The 21,296-nt window shown below is 46.0% G+C and overlaps 1 protein-coding gene across 1 annotated transcript; it reads left to right on the top strand.

Annotated features, from left to right (window-relative positions):
* Positions 1-1,980: 1,980 nt before the first annotated feature.
* Positions 1,981-21,040, top strand: LOC122416643 (probable serine/threonine-protein kinase yakA). The gene is made up of 2 exons (XM_043429718.1): positions 1,981-2,837; positions 16,415-21,040. The coding sequence occupies exon 2, from the start codon at positions 16,435-16,437 to the stop codon at positions 17,812-17,814; it is 1,380 nt and encodes a 459-aa protein (XP_043285653.1). The 5' UTR covers positions 1,981-2,837; positions 16,415-16,434; the 3' UTR covers positions 17,815-21,040.
* Positions 21,041-21,296: the final 256 nt, after the last annotated feature.

Genomic DNA, 21,296 nt, shown 5'->3' with positions numbered 1-21,296 from the left:
GCTTCGCAATCGCACCGACGATTCATCGGAGTTTGTAAATCTTCCATTCGCTTTCGCGCCGCGATCTCATTTACCGGGCAATCACATCGGGGACGGCTGATTGCATTTTTTTGGCGACTCGTTCTCGAGTCCAAAGGTGCGGACAATGAAAAAGGTAGCTGGGACGACGGTAGCTCGAGCGTTCGCATTTCGGTGCTGCGAATAAGACTCCTCTCGGGGCAGAGCGTGCAATAAATGCGTATTAGCCACGTCCCGGGTGCGGCGTCGAAAATCGAGCACTTTTTATTGCCTCTTAGTCAATGCGCAGTCGAATCGTGATTTATCGCCTCGGAGCAGAAGAACGAAAAGTTTATTGAACGACGAAAGCGTTGGTCACAATAAGCGCCGATTAACTCAGTCCCAACCGGCGAAGAAAAGAAAAGATTCGAGAAAGAAAGTAAGAACGAATCGTTTGGGAAAAATATTGTAATTTTCGGAGCTTCCTCATCGGTCGATAATCTCTCTGAGAGTGGCCGGTAACGATATTGTCGCGTAAAAAGCAAAAGAACGAGCCCTCGATACGCGCGGCAGCCCTCGGAACTGACCTTGCTCCAACGTTGAGCAGAGTTTATGGGGCGGGGGTAAAAGAAGAATAAAAAAGGTTGAATTGACGGGAGGATGATGTCGCGCCGCCTCTGTCGGCCGAGCGAGGAAAGAAATTCACGTAATTTCATTAGCCGTGGCCCTGATCTTGTCTCGTTTGTCCCTGGCGAAAAATTTCGCGAGAGAGCCTCGAGAGCTCTCGCGGTGCTCTCTCGTGGCCCGAGCTCCGCGACTCTTCTGTCTCTCGTTTTTCTCCCCAGCGCTCGTAAGAGGGGCGCGACGAATAACAGAGGCAGAGAGGGATAAAGCGAACGCATAAAACAGCAGCAGTGCGCACGACAAGATTCTCCATCCCCACCGGACGCAATCTTTCACCTCTCTCACTCCCCCCCTCGCGCCCTCGTATATCTGTATTTATAAAAACATGTACACACGGAGAGGTCCATCTTTCCCCCACTCGCCGTTCTTACGCGTCGAGACGAAACGATCCACCCACACGAAGGAACCAACGAGTGGTAGAACATCGCCGACGCACGACGGGGCAGCACCGAACGTGCGAGAGATCTCTTTCTTTCTGTCCCAGCTATCCGAGGGAATTGGGGCAACGAGGGTCGCCGGAGGAAAAGGGCACAAAAATCGATGAAAATTTCGTCGGAATATTTTTTCCAGGAGCTAAAATGCAACGACGAATTATTGGCATCTTTGATGCTTCGTGACAATTGGGGCGAAAGTTCACTCGGGGCTTTTTTTCGAGCTCGGCTGCAGTGTTGTTTTTGACAGATTCGGTTATCGAGTCCTTTTTTTTAATAATTGAAGGTAAAAAAGGTAAAAGAAATTGGTACGGGCATGGACGAGTGAACTCGTTACGTGTAGAAATTCACGAGTTTTTATTGCAGGATTCTGAGGAAAATATTCTTGAATGAATTTCATGTAAATAAGGCCCGTTGATACTGGACCGCATTCGTTGGAGGAAAATGTTTTTTTCCCGGAGTGAATACTCCTTCCGCTGCGATCAACGAGCTTTGTCTTAAGTGACCCGCGTTGCCCGCAGTGCTTTCTCGGAACGTCTGTGCGCCGCGCTCTCAACGAGGCATCCCACCTCCCTCTCTTTTTGTATACGGACGCACGAGCTCGTCGCACTCTCGCAGTCGTTCACCGGCCCGAGAGAGGAGCGCGAAGTCGGTAATCTCGCACAATTCGTATATATTACTAAACACACAGGCGCGCACAAGAGCGAAAGGGGGAGAGCGAGAAAGAAACACGAACACAGTGTAAATTGTCTTTTAGCTTTGAACGTATACACATCGACGATACGACGGCGGATTACTCGACGACATTGGGAGTTGCGTACGGGAATGGGGGAGGGGGCAGGCAGAGGGCGCGCGGAGGAGGGCGAGGAAGAAGACGGAGGCAAGAGACACACGGAGTACCAGAACCTCACGCGGCATCGAGTCAGTTCGCAGCGCGGCATCGTATCGAGCAGACGTGCCCACATTCGTAACTCGTCTCTCGACACACATTCGCACACAAAAGAGCTTCTTTCTCTCGTTCTTTTTTGTTTTCGTTTGTTCGTTTACTTCGTGAAATTGTTTTCGTCGGTTTGAATCTTCGGATCGTTTCGAACGTTTTGTTCTTCCAATTGTTTGTCGGCGCAACGATCGTAAAAGACCACGTGAAAAAATCTACTATTCACGCTTTCGGGGATTACAACGAGCGATGTTGACAGAGTGCGAACTTACGTTGGTTTATCGATTGTAACATCCATCGTTTGACTTCGATACTCGAAACAATCAACTCTTTATCGTTGGATCTTTGTGTCGCAAATTCCATTTTGCTTTAAAAACTACGGATTTGCGCGTGTTCTATTATTCCGAGGATTAATCCTTGATGATTTTAATAACAGGTGCGACAAAGTTGTTTCGCGATAAGAAGATTAAGTACCGTACTTGTGCCCTGTGCATCCGACTCTTACGTCGATCGTGACAGTTCCGTCAGTTTGACGAACTCACCTGTAACTTTGCTTCGATAAGTGTGAAACACGTGATTCTCGCTGGCCGGACTGTTTATCGTCGCCAATATTGTTTTTTATCTTCCACACCACTCGTCGCCGCCCTGACGATTTTTTCAAATCCAGGGCTTTTGGATATTTGGAGTTATTCTTCATTCTCTTCTTATTACTGAAGATATTACTAAATCGGACAAAGTGGATCGCGTAATAGGCGTGAGATCCCGATTGGAAGAACATTTAACAATTGGTGAGCAACATTTTCTTTCTCTCGCTGTCATTGATAGCCAATTTTTGTTTTTTATTCTTTCTCCTAATTCCATTTTTCATCTTGTGAACTATTCGAAATACAAGAAATACAAGAATTTCTTCATAATCACTCACGAAATCTGTAAAAACATTTTACTCTCCACTGGAAAATGATAATGGCAAAAAAATTTAGCGTTATCGATTTTAGTTTCAAGCCGGTAAAAGAATTTTTTTGCCACTGGTTTCCAACTCGCCTTGTTCGATCGAGTTTAGTGTTTGTTGCCTCGAGCCCCACGCTTTCCGTGACGTACCGCGTCGTGCACGTTGCGTCATGCGAGTCGCGAAACTGAGCGACTCATCGAAAATTGCCGTATGAAACTGTTACTCGATCGTCGAGAGACTATGTAAGCAGAATAGTTAATATTCTTCTGCGTATTTTCGAGGAAAACGCTTAAATTCTCAAAAACGTTGATCACTGAAACCGCGAGAAGTCGCGTAACTGGATGAGACACGGAGTCACGTTCAAGTTGATTCATCAGCGAGTCGATAAATTACGTGACGTCGTGACGGCCGTTTCCCATGAATATGTAATCCCGACAAAACTACAACCACCCTCCATTTCTCAAAAGAGATCATTCGATACAGAAAACAATATAAATATTTTCGATTCTAACTGCAAATGAATCATTATTCGAAAACTTGAAGCTCCAAAATTTCTTCGGATCAGTATAAATCCACAAAAATCACGATAAAGTGAAAGTGAAAACGCAAAATCGCTCGTTCGGAATACGGAAGAAAAATGACAGTCCCAAAACCGAGAATGCGAGAGAGCTCTCGCCGAAGGAAAATTGCAGAAGAAGCATTCGAGTGCCGAAAGAAACAGTCGCCATGAACTTGAAACCTTCTCTCTCTCGAGTTCATCCTCCCACATGCTCGTTCTGCCCAGTCAATGCCAGTAAACTGGCCTGCTGGGGTTTCGCAGTGCGATGCACCGGCTCGAGCGAAGAGCTGCCGACTGCACGTGGCGTTGGCGACGAGTTCGAGAGGGGTGGGGGGGGGGGGGCGGCGGCGTACAGGATCGTGTGGGGGGATAGTGTCGTGGCTCCCCACCGCTCGAGTGTGGAAGTTCGTTCGGTAAACGGGAATCCCCCACCCTCGGTGCGAGCGCTGGTGTTTGTTACACGTGCGGTTCGACGTATCGAGGATTGCGGAGCGTTGTGAAGCTTTTACAAGTTTTCGTGCACACTGCATCATTGTGCAATGGTACATTTTAGTCCGGGATAATCGAAGATAAAGATTTCTCGATAAATCGAAGGGTTCGCGAGCGCAAGAGCGTAACCGAGCCGATGGTAAGCGAGAACGAGTCGTTTGCGCCATTTCGTTGACGCGGACGCACGCTCGCTCGTCCCCGCGCTTCGAGCGCGGCTTGACGCGCGAATACTTTTCGCGCTGCCCCTTCTACCCGAGCGTTCGACTCGTCCCCCCCCCCCCCCCCCCCCCCCGAGTTCGGCACGTTGAATGCACGCTTTTTCACCTCCGCGTCCATAAACTCACCGGCGTCGTGTTTTCCCCCTCCGATATACTCGCGCACCGCACTCCGACCTCTCCGCATCCCTCTCACGTGTATTTTTATGTATTTCTGCGCGTATGTGCCCCTCGAACAACTCCTCCGTGGCTCACATTCACCGGCGAAGTGGGCCACGGCCCAATTTGCAGAACTCTCTCAACCTCGTACACGCGCTCTTTATCCGCACACAATAATATAACCAAGTTTTTACTTTTTTTTTCATATATAGAACGCGGTTATGCCTCAATGTGTGACTACTGCATCATCGCCAATCGCGTATACACTCCAAACCGACATTCGCACATGCACATCCCTCGCTCTCTGCGCGCGTTAGCCGCGTTATCGTTTCACGGTCTTTCGTTGATGCGAAGGGCAGACCAACTGCGTCCCCTTTCAACATTCCCCTCGACAGACGAAACGTCGCTTTTGTTATTCCGCAGCGTAATATTTCAAATTTTTTCGTCCATGATGAGAGAAAAACTCAATTTTTCGGGCACTTTGGGATTAATGAAATTTTCATCAAATTTGACGAAACTCTGGTCGATTTTTTCGATGTTTTTTCACAAAAATTCCAACTTTTGAAAGACTGCCTTCGCGAGCGAAATTTTTCGATTTTCTCGGTTTTTGACCACTCATCAACTGCTTCCACTAAATTTCCTTCGCAATAGTGAAAAAAAGGTTTTTCGCATCTGAGAATTCGGTGTTTCGAGTGAAATCGTCGCACCGACTATTTGGCCCACGTTGAGCCACGCGATGCTGCGTTTCCCTTACGAGCAATCGATTCGAACGTGTCCGTTTCAACGATCCGATACATCGGCCATTATCCTCGTCTCACATTCTTCGTAATTACTACTCGCCGGTATTACGACGTGCGGGCTCGCACTCGACGGGATTAACGGTAAGGACGCGCAGCTCAGTGGGACACTCGACTCGGGCGCCTACTTTCTACGCCGAGCGGTGGATGCTCTCGTGCGAATATTTATCGAGTTCGCGGATAATTCAGTCCGGAAAAAGGTTCGAAAAATTTGCAAACATTTTTCCGGCGACTCGAATATTTCCGAGGCTTTTTGCTCGCCCCGAATCGACGCGTTTTTCAATCCCATTCGGAACTGGGAGCACGAAAGTTTCTCGATTATACCGAATTCTCGAGAAACCGCGTGGAGCAAAAAGGAGGATTAGAAAATGAGGTTTGATGGGAAGACTCGTCGATCGTAGCTGAATTTTTATAAAAAACGAGCGAAACACGGAAATCAGTCACGAATTTGGTGGCTCGTGACGTCGCGATGGCAAATTTCGTGTGAATGATTCAAAGGAAAATCCAAAATTAGTAAATCCATAAAAAGCGTTACTTCTAGTCCCCGGAAAATGGGATAAACGCCGCGCTCCGGTCTCGAGGTCAACGCTCCGAGTTCCGCCGAAAAATTGTTGGCGCTTTCGCAACATCAGCACCGAAGTGTTCTCGATTTATAAGCATCGGAGCAGTCGCGCATGGTCGATGATACCGATCAAAATCGATCGGCACCGAGCCTTAAAAAAACTGCTGAAATTCAGAGCTTCCTTTCTCAATTCATCGTCGTCGTAATTTCACGATTAGTCGTCATTTATCCGCGACAAAAATACCCCCGGCAAACTCAAAATAGAAACGTGTTCGTTCGTCGCTGCATTGCGGCGCATTATTCCGGGGAAATCGTCCCAGAATTGTTGCACTCGAGGCTCCGATATAGCGAGAGTCAAACTTCGCTGGTATTTTCGAGTCTCTCGCTCGCGGTTGATCTCTTTGTATAGCCGCGCAATGACTCGAGCATCGCGCAGCCCGATGTGGATCAATGCCACGAAATACGTGCACGCGCGATTTTTTCAAACGTTCTCGTACCCACAGGCCGAGATAAACGCGCGCGTAGTGACACTTCGTCGAGTATTTTTCTTCCCAGTCAAATATTGAACTACTTTTATTAGCTCTGTTAGAGTCCAAAGAGCGTTCGTTGGCACTTTCTGCTCGAGTGTGTCTGATTAGAGTTCTCCATTTTTCGTTGTCCCAATAAATCGATATCGTTTAGGGAATTTGGCGTGGATCTAATGCCGCGGTGAATCGATTAATTAACGGCTTTCGGTCGCTGATTCGACTGAAATATTATAATTTATTCTCCGAACTGGTCTCAATGAGACGAAATGAACTAAACGAGAATCTCGTTATTAAAAAAATGGAAGGATCGATTATTCCGAGTCGTTGATTCGACTTAAACATTCTAATTTATTCTCCAAACTCCCCTCAATGAAACGAAATGAACAAAACCAATATTCCACTATCAAAAAAATGGAACGATCGATTGTTTCAAGACGATTACTCGCCCAATTTGACCCACGAGTCGACTAATTCATCCCGCGAAAATGACGTTGAAGTTTTAAACGGAGTCCAACGAAATGATATTGAAAAACTCCAACAATTCCAATCATTTTCGAATTTCGTTTCCTACAGAATTCGCCTTTTCGCGAAATAAAAAATGACTCAAGGACGAGTGTTTTTTTCGTTGAATTCCTCGGACTCGGATCGCGTTCGCGAAACGCGTTCGCGAAGAATGAAAATTCGAAGGGACTCGGGCGGTTAAAGGGAAAAAGGGACGAGCCTCGATTAATATTTTTTCTCAGCCTCTTTTAACGGAGCGTTTTTCTCGCGTGATTCTTTTGCCCGTACGCGTTCCAGTGTAAAATGGCAGTACGAGTGATTACGCCTCGTGGACGATTTGTGTCAGCGTGTTATACCGACACGTGAGAGCTTTTGTACACAGGGACGAAGCAGTGTGCGACGATCTCGTTACGTAAGGCACCTCGCCACGCGTCGATCTTCACGCAGTGCCGCGAGTTTTTATCCACTCGCTTATCTGTCCATTGGGCTGTTACTCGCGGAGACGTAACTGCCTCGACTGTGGATTTAGTGTGATTTTTAATATCTATTTGCGCACACATGTACGAGGGAGAAAGACGCGTGAATTGTGTAACCGAATCATCGGACTGGCTCGTGAGTCACGCGAGAGCGTAGCTGAGATTGGTTCGACAGAGGCGCACGTAGGAATTTCCAATTTGCATGTGTCTTCGTTATCGCGCGCGTCATTGTTTTTGTTCCTCATTTCCCCCTCTTCGGATCCCTCCGCGCCGATGCTCGCACGCTGAAAATGAAACTGCGCCACTTGGCAATGAATTCGTTGCCGGGATCGAGCATCAATTTGCGCGGAATTGACGCGCTCACGCCCCCTCCCCGGCTGCTCCGGGACGAGGAGAAATTTTCGTCGCACTTTATTGCACTATCAAATGACACTAGCTCGGGGGGGGGGGGGGGGGGGGGGGCGAAGCTATCTTTCCGAGAATCGAGAAATGTGTGTCACGGCAATATCAAAAATAGCTCGCGCACCAAGGTGAATGGAGATCAATACACGTCGCCCGATCGCGGAATAACAACGCGGTAAGAACCGAGCGATCGTCTTCCAATCCCTTCGTTCTATTTCTCATTGGATTTAATAGGATCGCGCAGTCTCCTTCGAGCTTTCCATTTCCGCACACTTCGGAGCAGCCACTTTTTACTGATTTTCGCGTACGTTAGTCTCCTCTTGGCGGTTCTTTATCGCGGGAGCGTAAACCGAGATTGAGCCACTGAGTAGGTTATCTTCGATTCCGTTGCGAAGACGCACGTGAGCCGCGATCGACACGAAAGCGGAGTTCCTCGACCCCGCTTCTTCCTCCTTACGAAATCGCTCGTTTATGCTCTCGTCAAATATCGCGATGGCGCGTTAGAAAATCGTTGAAAATGAGGGAAACGAAGTTGTCGGATGGCTCGAAACCGGAGGCCATATTGCTCCGCTACTTTGTACGCGCAATGCGATCGCGGTCAACGCTCACATAACAGCTCGCCACTGATACCGTTATCGCGGCCAAACCAGAACCCCCTCGCCCTCCTTTTCGTCGCGCCGCGGCCTCGGCAGTTACATTTTCATAAACGTATATTTAGGGCGAAAAGCGGACGAAACGATTTCGAATTCGCTTCCCACGCTCGGTTTATCGCACCGTGATTTTTGTCGCTCGCTCCATAACATCGAAATCCGATCGACCCGAGCTCCAGCCAAAAATTCAGAAACTAAAATCGACGAAACTCCGATGATTAAATCCAACAACATCGAGCCAAATCCAGCATCAAAATGTCAACTGAATGAAAACACGAAAATCTCATTTTCATCCTCGTTCAGCGCTCGACATGAATCGCAGTGAAATCTCGTTGACTGCGCATAAAAACCGAGATTCCTGGGGTCATGCGCAGCAAAACTGCGACTGAATTCCATTAGAATGGAGCCACGTGCCGGTTTTTTTTACTACACACTATTTGTCGTTGATAATTACGACGATAAACTCTATTGCGCAACGTAAATTTGCACACATGTGGCCACAAACACAGGCGCCTGCACAGCGGGATTTGCGCCGAATTGCCAATTTATAAATAAGTCATTAATTCAAATGCCTTAATTACAGAATCTTATGAATCGATAAACCAGGCTCGATTTTCGAGCGATTGTTCCTCGTAACATCGTTCGAGTTTGTCGTTACATGATTTTGTTCTCAAAATAGTCGAATCGTAATCGAGCTTATCATTGGAACGTTACGAAATAATTTACGGATACAGCGCTTTTGAATTATTTCTCTTCTTCATTCCCATTGCTCAACGGATTCCCAATAAAGCGTTGTTTCTCATCTCGATAGATTTCAACACCAGTATCAGCTCTTGGTCAAAATCGTATTTCCAATCGTAAATTCCCCCGGAGTTCGAACGTGAAAAATTTCATTGTCGTTTACGTTCGCGAAGGTCGCGATCGGGGGATGAAAATTTCGAGAGAAATCCTCGTGAATCGTGAATGAAAAAATGCGCGGATGTTTTTATTCGAGAGCAGAGATGAAAAAGCACGCGTCGAATGTTTGCTGCACCATCGATAGCTCTCCGTAATCGAAAATGATTAACGCCTCAATAAAATTAATTAAAGTGATTGATTTCCTTGACTGCGCGAACTCCGGTGCGTTACGAAACATTTTTTCCTTTCGACGTTTCGCATTTGCATTTGTAATACTTCCCCGTACTTGCTACCAACTTTTCCTCAATCGATGCGGATGCCGTCGGCGTGTTTTCCGTCGAGTGTGACTATTCATTAGCGAGAGAGAGAGAGAAAGAAATTTTCGTGGATCTCGAGCACGATTGAGCCTCCCGGAATGAAGGATTTTCCAGAACAGAGCGAAGGAGCAGCATTTGAACTCGTTACGGAATCTGCGCGATCTGCAATTTGCATCTTCCTCGCTCATTGATGCAACTCGACGACATATATTGCGCAGTTTTGCGCGCGTGTCGGCCGACACGTGACTGCAGCGCTCCGAGGCGTCGAGTGCGATCGCAGCATCGGAGAATATCGTTTGTTTTATCCGCAGCCTCGTTCTGTTCGTTTCTCGTCCGTCGTATGCAAATTTTGAGGGAAAAAGGCAAAAAAAGTCGGTAGAAAATCTTGGAAAAACTGCGTAAAGAATTCAGTTATTAAAATAATAATTTTTCGGTTTTCCCCGTCGATTTTCCTCTTCGTAGGAACTGAAAAAACTTTCAGTTCCAATCGATCGAAGATGGGGACCCGAGTCATTGGAATATCAACGCAAACGATGATGGTGGAATCGATGAACGGGAGCGGGAGCGCAAAAAGTGTGGCCGCAGCGGAAAGATGCCGTACGACGACGAGAGTTTCCGCATGCGTCACAGCGGGCCGCGGCCCGCGGGAGTTATCGCATCGACGTAGTCGACGACTCCGGAGATCCGTGCGGAGGAACCGATGCGTTTTCTTCTCCTTGAGCACAAGTAGAACACAGTTATATGGGCCGCGATATCGTCAACGGCGTCATCCTCTTATGAGAGCGTAACAAAAGCGCGAGGCCGGAGCGAGGAGAGGCCGCGGCAAAGACGAGCGCGGATATCGATTCAGCCCTTTTCTTTTGTCCCGGCAAACGCGCTCGCGATGAAGATCAATATCCGTGCAACTTTCCGTGCTTCCGGAGACTTCGGACGATTGTCAAACGAGCTTTTCCAGCGGAACTCGTGAAAAACTTGACCAACTTTTGGCCAATTCGTCAAAATTGTTGGGCTCCTTCAACCGCTTTTTTCTCTCCTTCTTCGAACGGCGTGTGTGTGTGCAGCTGAAAAAGATCGATATCAATGGAGAAAGAATCGTTAAAGCGTCGAGGCGTGAGCCTCTCAATGAGTTTCACCTCCAGAAGCTGCTTTATTAATCTATCGAGGAAAAACGTTTTATTTATACACGTTAATAATCGTCCATAAATACTCTTGGAGGTAGCGCACAACGGCGAAAGGAGCGCGGAGACAAAAGCCTCGGACAATTAAACGTCCAGTCAGCGATAACCTTCCCCGAAAGCCATTATAGCGATGGACATTGAAATAAAGTGGAGAAAAAAGATGGTTTAAAACTGAAAGAAATATCGTGGATTAATCATCGTAGTTACGTGTGGCCGCACGATAACGATAAGTCCGAGTCTCGTCCTTCTCTGTGACGCATGCCCATGAATCGACTCTCCACATATTTATTTTTCACACACAAATGAACTTATTCACACAGGCAAGTACGCTCGGGGAGGGCTGCGTGTTTTACAGAGCGACAAAAGTATTGCGCTGAGTTATTCGCCAATTTACGAGTACTTTGTCGCGAGAAATGACTCACAATCGCCTCCTCGAACCGCGTAAAACGGGGATTCAACGAAAAGTTTTCATTCACCCAAACAAACCCAAGCTTCTTCGTTCCACTCGCGTAAAAAATGTCGTCTCTCCGCCATCGAATATTCCGCTCCATTAATCGATCGATCGCTATTGATTCTCCCGAGTTTTTGTTCCCTCGCAGCTGATAATTCGTCATCTATTGTTATTCCGATGCAAAGCAATTTCGTCCACACGTTTATTGTCTCCTCGCACGAAGCGAGGCTGAAAGATTTCGCCTTATCAGCTGCTCCGTCGCTCGAAATTTCTTTCGTTTAAAATGGAATTTAAACAGCCGCGAGCGCCGGTGAGACGAGCTCGAGGAAATCGAAGATTTATCTCGAAAGATGAAACTCAGTTTCTCCACTACGAAAAAAAACATTCCTCGTCCCGCCAGCACGTTGGCCAAATTTAACCGTAAAAAAGAGCCTCTTCAAACCCGAAACGCTTCGACGTCAACGTACGTTTTGTTCCCGGTGCACTTTGCTTCCCTTCTCGCATGCTGTACACGCAATATGGTCACGTGGAACGGACATTATCTCGAACAGAAGCGTGGTCGCGCGTTGGTGAGCGTAATACTACACGGTTTATAGCTGAATATGACTCAGAGGGAACACACGAGTTTCTCTCCCTCTTTCTCTTGTTTCCTCTCTCTCTCTCTCCCCCGCCTGGTCGAGGGCGAGTATATCTAACGTCTGCTAACGCGGTGGAAGTAGTCAAAATACACGTAAATCCGAGCGTGTTCGTATACGACGAGAAAATTCACGACACAGATAATTCCGGGAACCTCGAGAACGGTCGGTCACCTTTGTAAGAAGTCATCCGTTACATCGAATTAGAATACCCGACAGAATTTATATCTCTCATCAAACGATTATAAAAACTCGACGCGCGCGCGCGCGCGCGCCTTCCGCGGCGTGGTAGCAGTTTGAGCCAAGCCCAAAAAATGGGTCTCGTTCCAACGACTTTATTCACATCCCCGCGCGCACGCACAGCTTTCGCGGTATATATCGAAACGCCGGAAAAATTTGCGCAACCTTTCGAACGACACGACGCGGGACTGAAATTTCGGACTCGGCGAGGTCCGCGTTACCGGTTCCTCGGGCTAAGTTCTTCGCGGCCGTGTGTGCAGTTGCGATCGATTCTCTTTCCTGCGGATACAGAGGGCTCTCGTTGCGTACGAATTTCGGCGTTTAAGAGAAAAATATAGAAAACGCGAAGCTCGAGACTCACGTTTCGAGCTCGTCTCGTCGGGGCGAGCCTTAATCCCCGCTCACGTGTGGACACAACCTTTTTCTCCCTCGGCTCGAGCGTGATCGTTCTCGGACGATACAGCGGAGCTGGTTACGTGATGCCACGACCTCCGCGGGGTGAAGCGACGATCGATCTTTCTCGAACGACTACGCGACGACGAGTCATTACGAGAAAAGCGTGAAAACGTGATGGGAGTCGTCGTCGTGAATGGGAGGCTGGTTAGAAGCGTTTTTCCTCCCCCCCCCACTCCCCCTCCTCCTCCTTTTTTTTGTATTGTCCCCGTGCACGTTTATTTATACGTGAAAAGTGACTGAGCGAATTTAGTCACTGCGCGAAACGACGCAGCACGTGAGTCGTCGCTCCGAAGCTCCAGCGTCTTTCAAAACGAACAATAAACTCGTGCTTCATTGATAAACTCTCCGCGAGTATATATTTATCGACGAGAAGGAGGCGCGCGTATTTCGGAAATGCCATCTCTAGAAAGTATGTCATTCCGGAACGATTGTCTAACAATCCCCTTTCAAATAACGCCGTACGCTTTCGTACTCGTTTATATTAAGCCGAATAATTTCGTACTTTTCAACAACTCCTTTTGTCCCCTGATTCGGAGACCGAGAACAAAGACCCTCGAAATACTCTCCTCGCCTGATAATCGCGATATTATTAACCGCATCGATCCACCGCGTATCTTTTACTCGCAGATACCTTTTTCACCGCGAACGATACCGTTTTATCGCCTTCCCCGTTACCAATTTTCAGGCCCCTTCGTGCCTGGCCGAGCCTAGAAAAAAACGAGAGAGAACCGACCAAAAACTGAGAACAAATTGACCCAAAATGAAAAACGATCCCCCCCCCCCAAAATAACGAAGGTCCCAACGAACGCGAATCGCCCCATTCTCGAATTCGCATCTTCGCACATCGCGTCGATACCGCGCGAAGCGCTCAACGACCATTTAAAAAATGGCCCCCCGGTCGAAAGTCTGAAAAAATTGATCCGAGCAAAAACGAGAGGTCCGCGAAGAGCTCGCCGCTGTACAATAGTCACAGCTCGCTATACACTCTCGCGGGCAATAGAGACGAGGGCGAGCACGTGGCTCGAGATATTCCGTCCCGGCGCGCTCTCAATACGCAGCCGCGCTTAGCGCTACACTCACACCCGCGCACGAAAAGTACACGCACGCGAGCACACTCTCGTTGGATTATTCTACGATAGCAATGTGTGTCTAGCGGTTAGCCGCGCTTACGTAATAGAAGGTCTATGCTTTCCGACTATATATACACGAAAACTATAGTCGCGGTAATCCCGAGTATGCTAACTGTTCGTATGTACGGATACGTCCCCACGAATTTGTGCTGGTGTAGCTCGTAAAATGTGTTTTAATGTACCTGACGGTGATGTACGATGACGCAACTCTTACCAAACCACTATAAAGGCACGCTATCAGTTACCGCTACGCGACATTCTATCGAAATGTTTCTAACCGTCGTGGACAAACGAGGTGGAAAAACGACGGCTTGAGACGAAAGGTTTCGACGTTTTTATCATTTTTAGGTTGAACAGATTGGTCGGAAATATTTGGAGGTTTATTTTTGTAGATTTTTGTAGATAATTGGCATTTGGGAGTGCGCGGAAATGCGATTTTGGGGTTGAAAATGTTGGCAAGAGTTTTCGGGGTTGGAATATTCGATTGGTTCGGAGCGTGGCTCGATGCGGTCTTCCGACAAGTTCATTACCGCGCGGGCTCGAGGAATTTCGCTCGAATCGGTCGTTTGAATTGTCGCGAAAGAGATTCGTGAGATTCTAATTCGAGGTGACGGTTGAACGACCTCAGGGCCACGGGAACGGGGCGAGGGTTTCGCTGAAAAGTCATTTAAAAGTTAAAAACTCGGCGTGTTTAATTTATCATTGGGAGTTTGATCCACGCGCACACACATGTGCGAAGCTGTGACCGCGCGTGACAAACAGGAGCGAAACGCCCGCTCGTTCGGCTTCGGGCCGGAGCGAGAGAGAGAAAAAATAGATTTGAAAATGCGAGGGAGGAGCCGCAGATGCTGAGGGGGCAATGATCGCGAACCAAGTTCGCTGATCTTTCGACGAGCTTCTCGTCATTAGCATCATTCTTCGTACCATTGTTATGATATTTCCTCCTTTTTAATCATTCGAATCGCGTGCCCTCGCTCAAGGCTCTCTAAAAATCTCGTCGTTTCACGTCAAAAGCCAGCAACTCTCGACGTCGATTCTTCTCCTTTTTCACGAAACACGTTCGGGCACCTAGAATATCATGAACGAGCAGACAACGACGTGCTTCTTGGCTAATACACCTCGACTTTTCTATCGCGCCTCTCATTCCCCTCCCACACACATAATCTGTATACCGCCGAGCTCTCATAACCCCCTCCGAGTGTGTGTGTGTGTGTGTGTGTGTGTGTGTGTGTGTCTATATTCAGCGAGCAAAGAGACCCCCAAGGCAAAACGCTCTTGTGTAATCGCATAACTACTCTCACGGAGAATGCAACAAGCCCATAGCACGTGTTTTCTCTCTATCTCTCCTCGAGGGATTGTGTGCTCACGTTCTTGCTCGTTGCATCATCGCGACGCGCTCTCCGGACACAGCGGCCTGCTCCGACGGTGCAACGGATAAGCGGCAATGAGAGATACCGATTACAACGTTTTTCCGATGCTTGCCTCATATTTTTATTTCATACATTGCCAATCATCCTTTCCTCGGAACACTCATTTTCGCTCACTACGGTTTTGCAATCCGCGCTTTTCTCAAACTTTTTCTTTCTATTCTGCGTGCGCAATTCGTTGATTCTTCAGGCAATTTTGCCCCTTTACCATCGAATTTTAAACGATCGAATCATAAAAATCACGAAATTTTAAGTCGCTTAATAATTCTCTTGGAAATTGAGGAAATTTTTTGCCTCGTTTTCGCGAGACCCGCTCGTTCTTGTCGACCAATTTTCATCGATCCCGACCCTCGATGCCGTTTGCTCCCAAGTAAATAAGCGGATTGCAGAATCGATGAAAACTCCAAAGCCCTCCGCGCAGTCTCTGCTTGCTCGCACGCTCGGGTGACGAGATCCGATGCAGAGTATTCGCGGCGGTTTTCATTGTCGTTGCTCGCTTAAAGCGAACATTCCGTTGATGCGCGTCGCAGGAAGAGAGCAGCAGTCGATAGTCCGTCAAGAGAGGTACGCGACCGTGGCACGATTCTCGCTCATTAATCCGCAATAGACGCACACGCGCGTGTATCTTTGTCCGAAGGAACTGGTGGACTGGCATAAGCGCCCGTAAATTTCCACGAGGTCGTTCGCACAAACGCGCGCACTATAAATGGCATGCTCGCGGTATATTCCCATGAAAAGCGAAAACGATTTCCTCGTTCCTGATTCTCAGTGGCGCGATCGTCGTGTGCCCCGCGAGCATACGAACGAGCGCGCGCACGCATCGTCCATTCTTCAAATCATTTGATTTTTTTTCTATTCCGACGTACTCGACCTTCTCGTTTCTTCACGTGCCTCGATAAACGTCCCTCGCAGACGATTTATTCGCGAAAGTCTGTCCTGTGCGAATCCACTCTTTGTCGTAAAAATCCCCGAGCCCCGATGCTGCAGGAAAATCTGCTCGCGCCCGGCGTTCGACCTTCGCCACTTGTTTCGTCAGTTTTGCCACTAAATGAATAATCGCGCGGCGAGCTCTTTCCATATACGAATTTCAGGCTGCAACGAGCGAGCGGGAATCGAGAATTTTTTGCTTCCCGCTTCCTGCTTCGTTCACGGAACCCACCTCGTTGAGTCAGAAGACTGAACGCTACGAGGAAAAAAGGATTTTCATGAATTTCTCACGCGTTTGCCTCAAAGCTTCATTTCTTTTGTCGGCTCCATGCGATATTTGTAGGGTTAAGGAATGCTTTCCGTAACATTGACCAATGAAATGACGAGGATTAACGCATTTCGTGAATTCTTATGATTCCAGATGTTCTAAGAGGACGAATTATGGTGGCAGAGTTTGTCGCCCGTCAGAGTGGATCGCCCATCAACGGTGAAACGGCCTGTTTGAACGGGAACATGCCGGTGAGCCACACGATGGCACACGCAGGTCACGGTGGTGGCAACCACGGTCACAACGGCCACGACGCTCACGGACCGATGCCAACGTTGACGCACCCCTCGCACCATGGGCCGCCTCCGCAGCAACAGCAGCACCAGCATCAGCAACAACAGCAACAGCAGCAGCAGCAGCATCAACAGCATCAGCACCAGCAGCAGCATCATCAGCAGCAGCAGCAGCAGCAACAGCAGCAGCAGCAACAGCAGCACGAGCTCCACCACGACACACAGTCAAATCACTCGGACTCGTATCCCCAGAACTTCGACATCCGGAAAGAGCTCTTTTCGCAACGCAAGCAACGGGAATTTATTCCGGACAACAAAAAAGACGACAGTTATTGGGACCGTCGTAGGAGGAACAACGAGGCTGCGAAAAGATCGCGAGAAAAGAGGCGCTTCAACGACATGGTTTTGGAGCAGAGGGTTATGGAATTGAGCAAGGAGAATCACATTTTGAAGGCCCAGTTGGACGCGATTAGAGAGAAGTTCGGTATTTGCGGTGAGAACGTTATCAGCACCGAGCACGTGTTAGCCGCGTTGCCATCCGAGCCGGCGCTGAGTGTGAAGAGAGCAAAATTGCCAGCATCGGCGTCCCTGATATACGCGAGGAGCCCGAGTCCGGTGCACACCTCCGTGATTCACCAGCCGGTGAGCGGTGCGCGATCCCCGAGATCGCCGGCCCAGCTTTACGTCCCTGAGACTTCGGCGTACCCGGAAACCGAGAGTTTCCAATACCCTTACACGCACCATCCAGCGATGCATTTCGACACGACGAGCGCCCTCAACCTTTCCCGTGGCCGACGGCCCCAGTCCCCCTTCGAGTTGTCCTCGGGCAGCGGCGACGAGAGCACCCAAATAATCCCCTCCCAAAGCATCTCCGCGAACAACAGTCTTCCTCACAAATTGAGGCACAAGTCCAGGATCGGCGACAAGGACGCGGCCAGCGCGCTCCTCGCGCTCCAGGGTATCAAGCAGGAACCCGGACCGAGAGCCTCCCCGCCCTGGGACAACGAGGGCTCCAGCGACGAAAGGGACTCCGGAATCTCCCTCGGCAACGAGTGGACCGGACCCTCCGTTCAACCTGTTCCTGAAACCAAGCAAGAGGTCCAATCCCGGCTCAATCGCTTGGCCTCCGAAGTCGCCTCCCTCCAGTCCATTCTCCTCCACGGTAAACCCGTCGACTCCGTCGTTACCTCGCAACCGATTGCCTCCAACGCGACCAACTCATCGATCAGCGTCAATGGTATCAATCACGTTTTACCCTGAAACCGATGTCACACGGGATCCAACGCTCCGTTGTTTTTTCCAACTGTCGTCAACTTCGCTCTCCTTCTTTCCTTCACAGCCTCTCATACCTTTTCCCCGCTTTTATTTAATCGATCATTATTTCTCTGGATTCTGGTACGTTCCCGACGACGAATATCCTCGATCAAAGAATTTCAGAATCATTTCCCTTCGTCCTTACCCCACCTTAATGAAGAAGAAAATTTATCCTTCCTATACCCATTAAGGATTTCGCGAGTTTATCGAGTTTGATGGAGTCGAACGATACCAATAACGCGGAGTGCATTGAACTTTTTTTCTTCTTTTTCATTTGGATTGTTTTTATATCCAGTCGCGGTTACTGATTATTTAAAACCGCCCTCGTGAACATAGCAACTATTTAATACGACACCTAAACTTTAAGTAAATTATGATTTTTAAAAAATACTTTTTATTTCTGTCGTTGTTATTATTATTATTATTATTATTATTACTGTCATTATCATGATTATTCTTATTAATATTATTATAGTAGTTTGTTATAAACGTTGCGCGATTTGTTATTCGATACGAGTCGAATCTAAATTGGTTTTCTCAAAATATGAAATTTAGATTAAACGAACGAATTGAACATTTGTTTCGACTCTTCGATTTTATGTCGCCGCCCAACCGGCTATCACAACACCGCCACTAAAATGAATCATCATCACCTGCGAGCGATGCATGATCCCTTGCTCTAATTGAACATATTTTCGCGAAGAAAATTTCGCTCGTCGTACTTCGTGTATGAAAGTAAATGTCGCTTCGTTCTTCTTCTTCGTATTTTTCCATTTTCTTCTCTTCTTCTCTATTCTTTGTCTTTAGCTCGTACACACTCTCTCTTCTCTTTCTCTGTAATTCGTGCATGAAAATCCTTCGAGTAACGAATATAAGCGAAAAAATATCTTTGTAAATATATTTATATGTAAATATAAATTGAGAAAAGAGAATTCATTCGATTTTTCTTTTTGGCCTCGAAAAATAATGGTACGAAAATATTAACATACGCATGTGTGTGCATGTGTTTGTGGGGAAGTCAAGAAACAAGAAAATGATAATTCGAGGCAGTCTCTGGCTTTTGGACGAAAGTGAACAAATTGGGAACAAGTTTTGACATTGAAAAAATACGTTTTTTTTTTTCAACTTTTCATGTATGTAAGGACATATATATTTTTTGCATTCTCAAAATTATTGGGACAAAACAAAAACGCAAGAGGTTTTGACCGATTCATCGAATTCGAGTTGGATGAATCAGTATAGAGGAAAAAACGAATAATATTATAAAATTTTTGTCAAAACGTATTTTTGTATTTTCCAAAAGTATCAAAATCATCGATGAAAATAATGGAATTAATATCGATGGAAAAACAAATTGCACTCGTTCGGTCGTTGTTTTTAGCTGTAGTCTGTCTCGATGGATAGAGAAAAAACAAAAAAGTATTTCCAAACTATAAAAAGTGTCTGTTGTGACTAGCGTAGAAATGAAATTCATGAATTGAAAAAAAAAAGTGAAAAAAAAAATACAAAAAAACATGATGCGTGTTGCCAAGCACTACACCCAGATCGCGCACTCACACACATTCGTTATTCGTCTATTATACAATATAAATATTTAAAGAAAAAGTATAAATATGTATTTTTCAAATTCAATGTATTTTTTCATACTCGTGATAAAACGTGAATAAATAAGAAAGGAATATAAAAATAAAGGGCTCTAATCGTTTAATTTTTAATGTTTTCGTTTCGTTATGTTACGCATACGCGTTACTACTTACGAATATTCGATGTTTCGTGAAGACTTTTAATCAGTGAAAAGAAGAAGAAGAAGAAAAGAAATATCGAAGGGAGAGAAAAAAAGTGCGATATTGAAGGGCGTGCGAATGAGGATAAGAATGAATAAAAAAAAAAATAACTATAAATAAGTGTTTTGCTAATTGAGTATTGAGTAAGTGGAGAAAAGAAAAAAAAGAAGGAATGAAATTTTTCGTGAAAGGATGACGAGAAAAAAAGAAATGAGGCAGAAAAATTGTAAATTAGTTTTCTTTTTCATGAAAATTTCCTGTGAAAGTTTGCCACCTTTTTTCTATCCTCTCACGAAGAATCCCCCACGAAACACACATACACACACACACAACACACAGATTGGCCGATGAATTTATAAATATAGCACGTTGGTGTCATTGGCCGTTCGTTATGTATTATATAACCACGTGATTATCAGCACCAAGTGCCGATTAAAATAGGCTTAAACGAATGAGACGACGAGGAATAATAATTAAAAGAAAACTAAAATTGAATCCTAAAGTATATCTATCCGATGATTATTTCGTTTTTTTTACATCAAGTAACATCCCAATCGCGACTAATCGTTTTTATGAGCAATTCCCTTCTCCTCATTCCTGCTCTCCTTGCCCTGCCCAAAACTATTTATTATCGTTAATCCCCCTTGAGATATTACGAATGAGAGTGAAAAATGGATAAATCGTGCAGCAAACGAAGATGATCGACGTGTACTATATAAATACATATATTCATATGTAACTCGTAGCTTTGGTACTACTCGTGCGGTGTTTATATACAAGTAAATATAGAAATATCGAAGAAAAAATAGAGTTTGAAAAAAACTTGACAACAATTTTTTATGAAAAAATTTGAATGAAAAAAAAAATTCATCCACGTTATCGATAATGGATTATATGGTGTAGCGTGATAAGATTATTCACGAGGCTCGTTTTCTCGCGACAACAGAACAATATAATTTCATAAAATCAACTGAAATATTGAAAAAGTTTATGAAAATGGAAAGAAACAAGGTCCAGAACCCATTGAACCCGATACAAGACTGTTTATTACTATTGGTGTTACGTATATGGAAAGAAACACTAAGAAAACCACCTCTTTTCTCTCGTTTTCTTTATCTTCCATCATTTTTTTTTTTTTTTTGGTTTTTTTGTTTCTTCTGTTTTTATACACTTGTTACATAGATCACTCCGAAATGCTGAGAATACGACGAATATGAGGATTTTCACGGATGGAAATACATGTTGAGAACAAAGAATGCTGAGAATTTACGTCGAATATGAAAAATTGTGTAAAAAATATGAAAAAACTTACGAATTATAGTGTATTTGGCTATTTATATTATATAAGACATGACTGGTGAATAAATATGCCGAGCAAAGACATCGTATTACTTTTGTTTTATTCAAACTGCTTTCGATATTTTCTGCTCCTAATAAATTTCCTATTTTATATTTCCTTTCGACGGAACTCAAAAACTTTTTTTTTGCGCACGACCATAAGTCTGCTAGTCGTTGACGAATTTAATATTTGATGGTAATTAAAAAAGAAGATAAAAATCTGCATTGAGAAGCTGACTGCTGATCTCGTGTCGAATAAACTTAGAAAATTTTCGGTTATTGGGCGCTGTTGATTCTGGAGAGTTT

This window comes from Venturia canescens, chromosome 9 (assembly GCF_019457755.1).
Source record: "Venturia canescens isolate UGA chromosome 9, ASM1945775v1, whole genome shotgun sequence".
Classification (NCBI taxonomy): domain Eukaryota; kingdom Metazoa; phylum Arthropoda; class Insecta; order Hymenoptera; family Ichneumonidae; genus Venturia; species Venturia canescens.
Note: the sequence above shows the minus strand (reverse complement) of the source record. Positions and strands in the feature narration are given on the sequence as shown.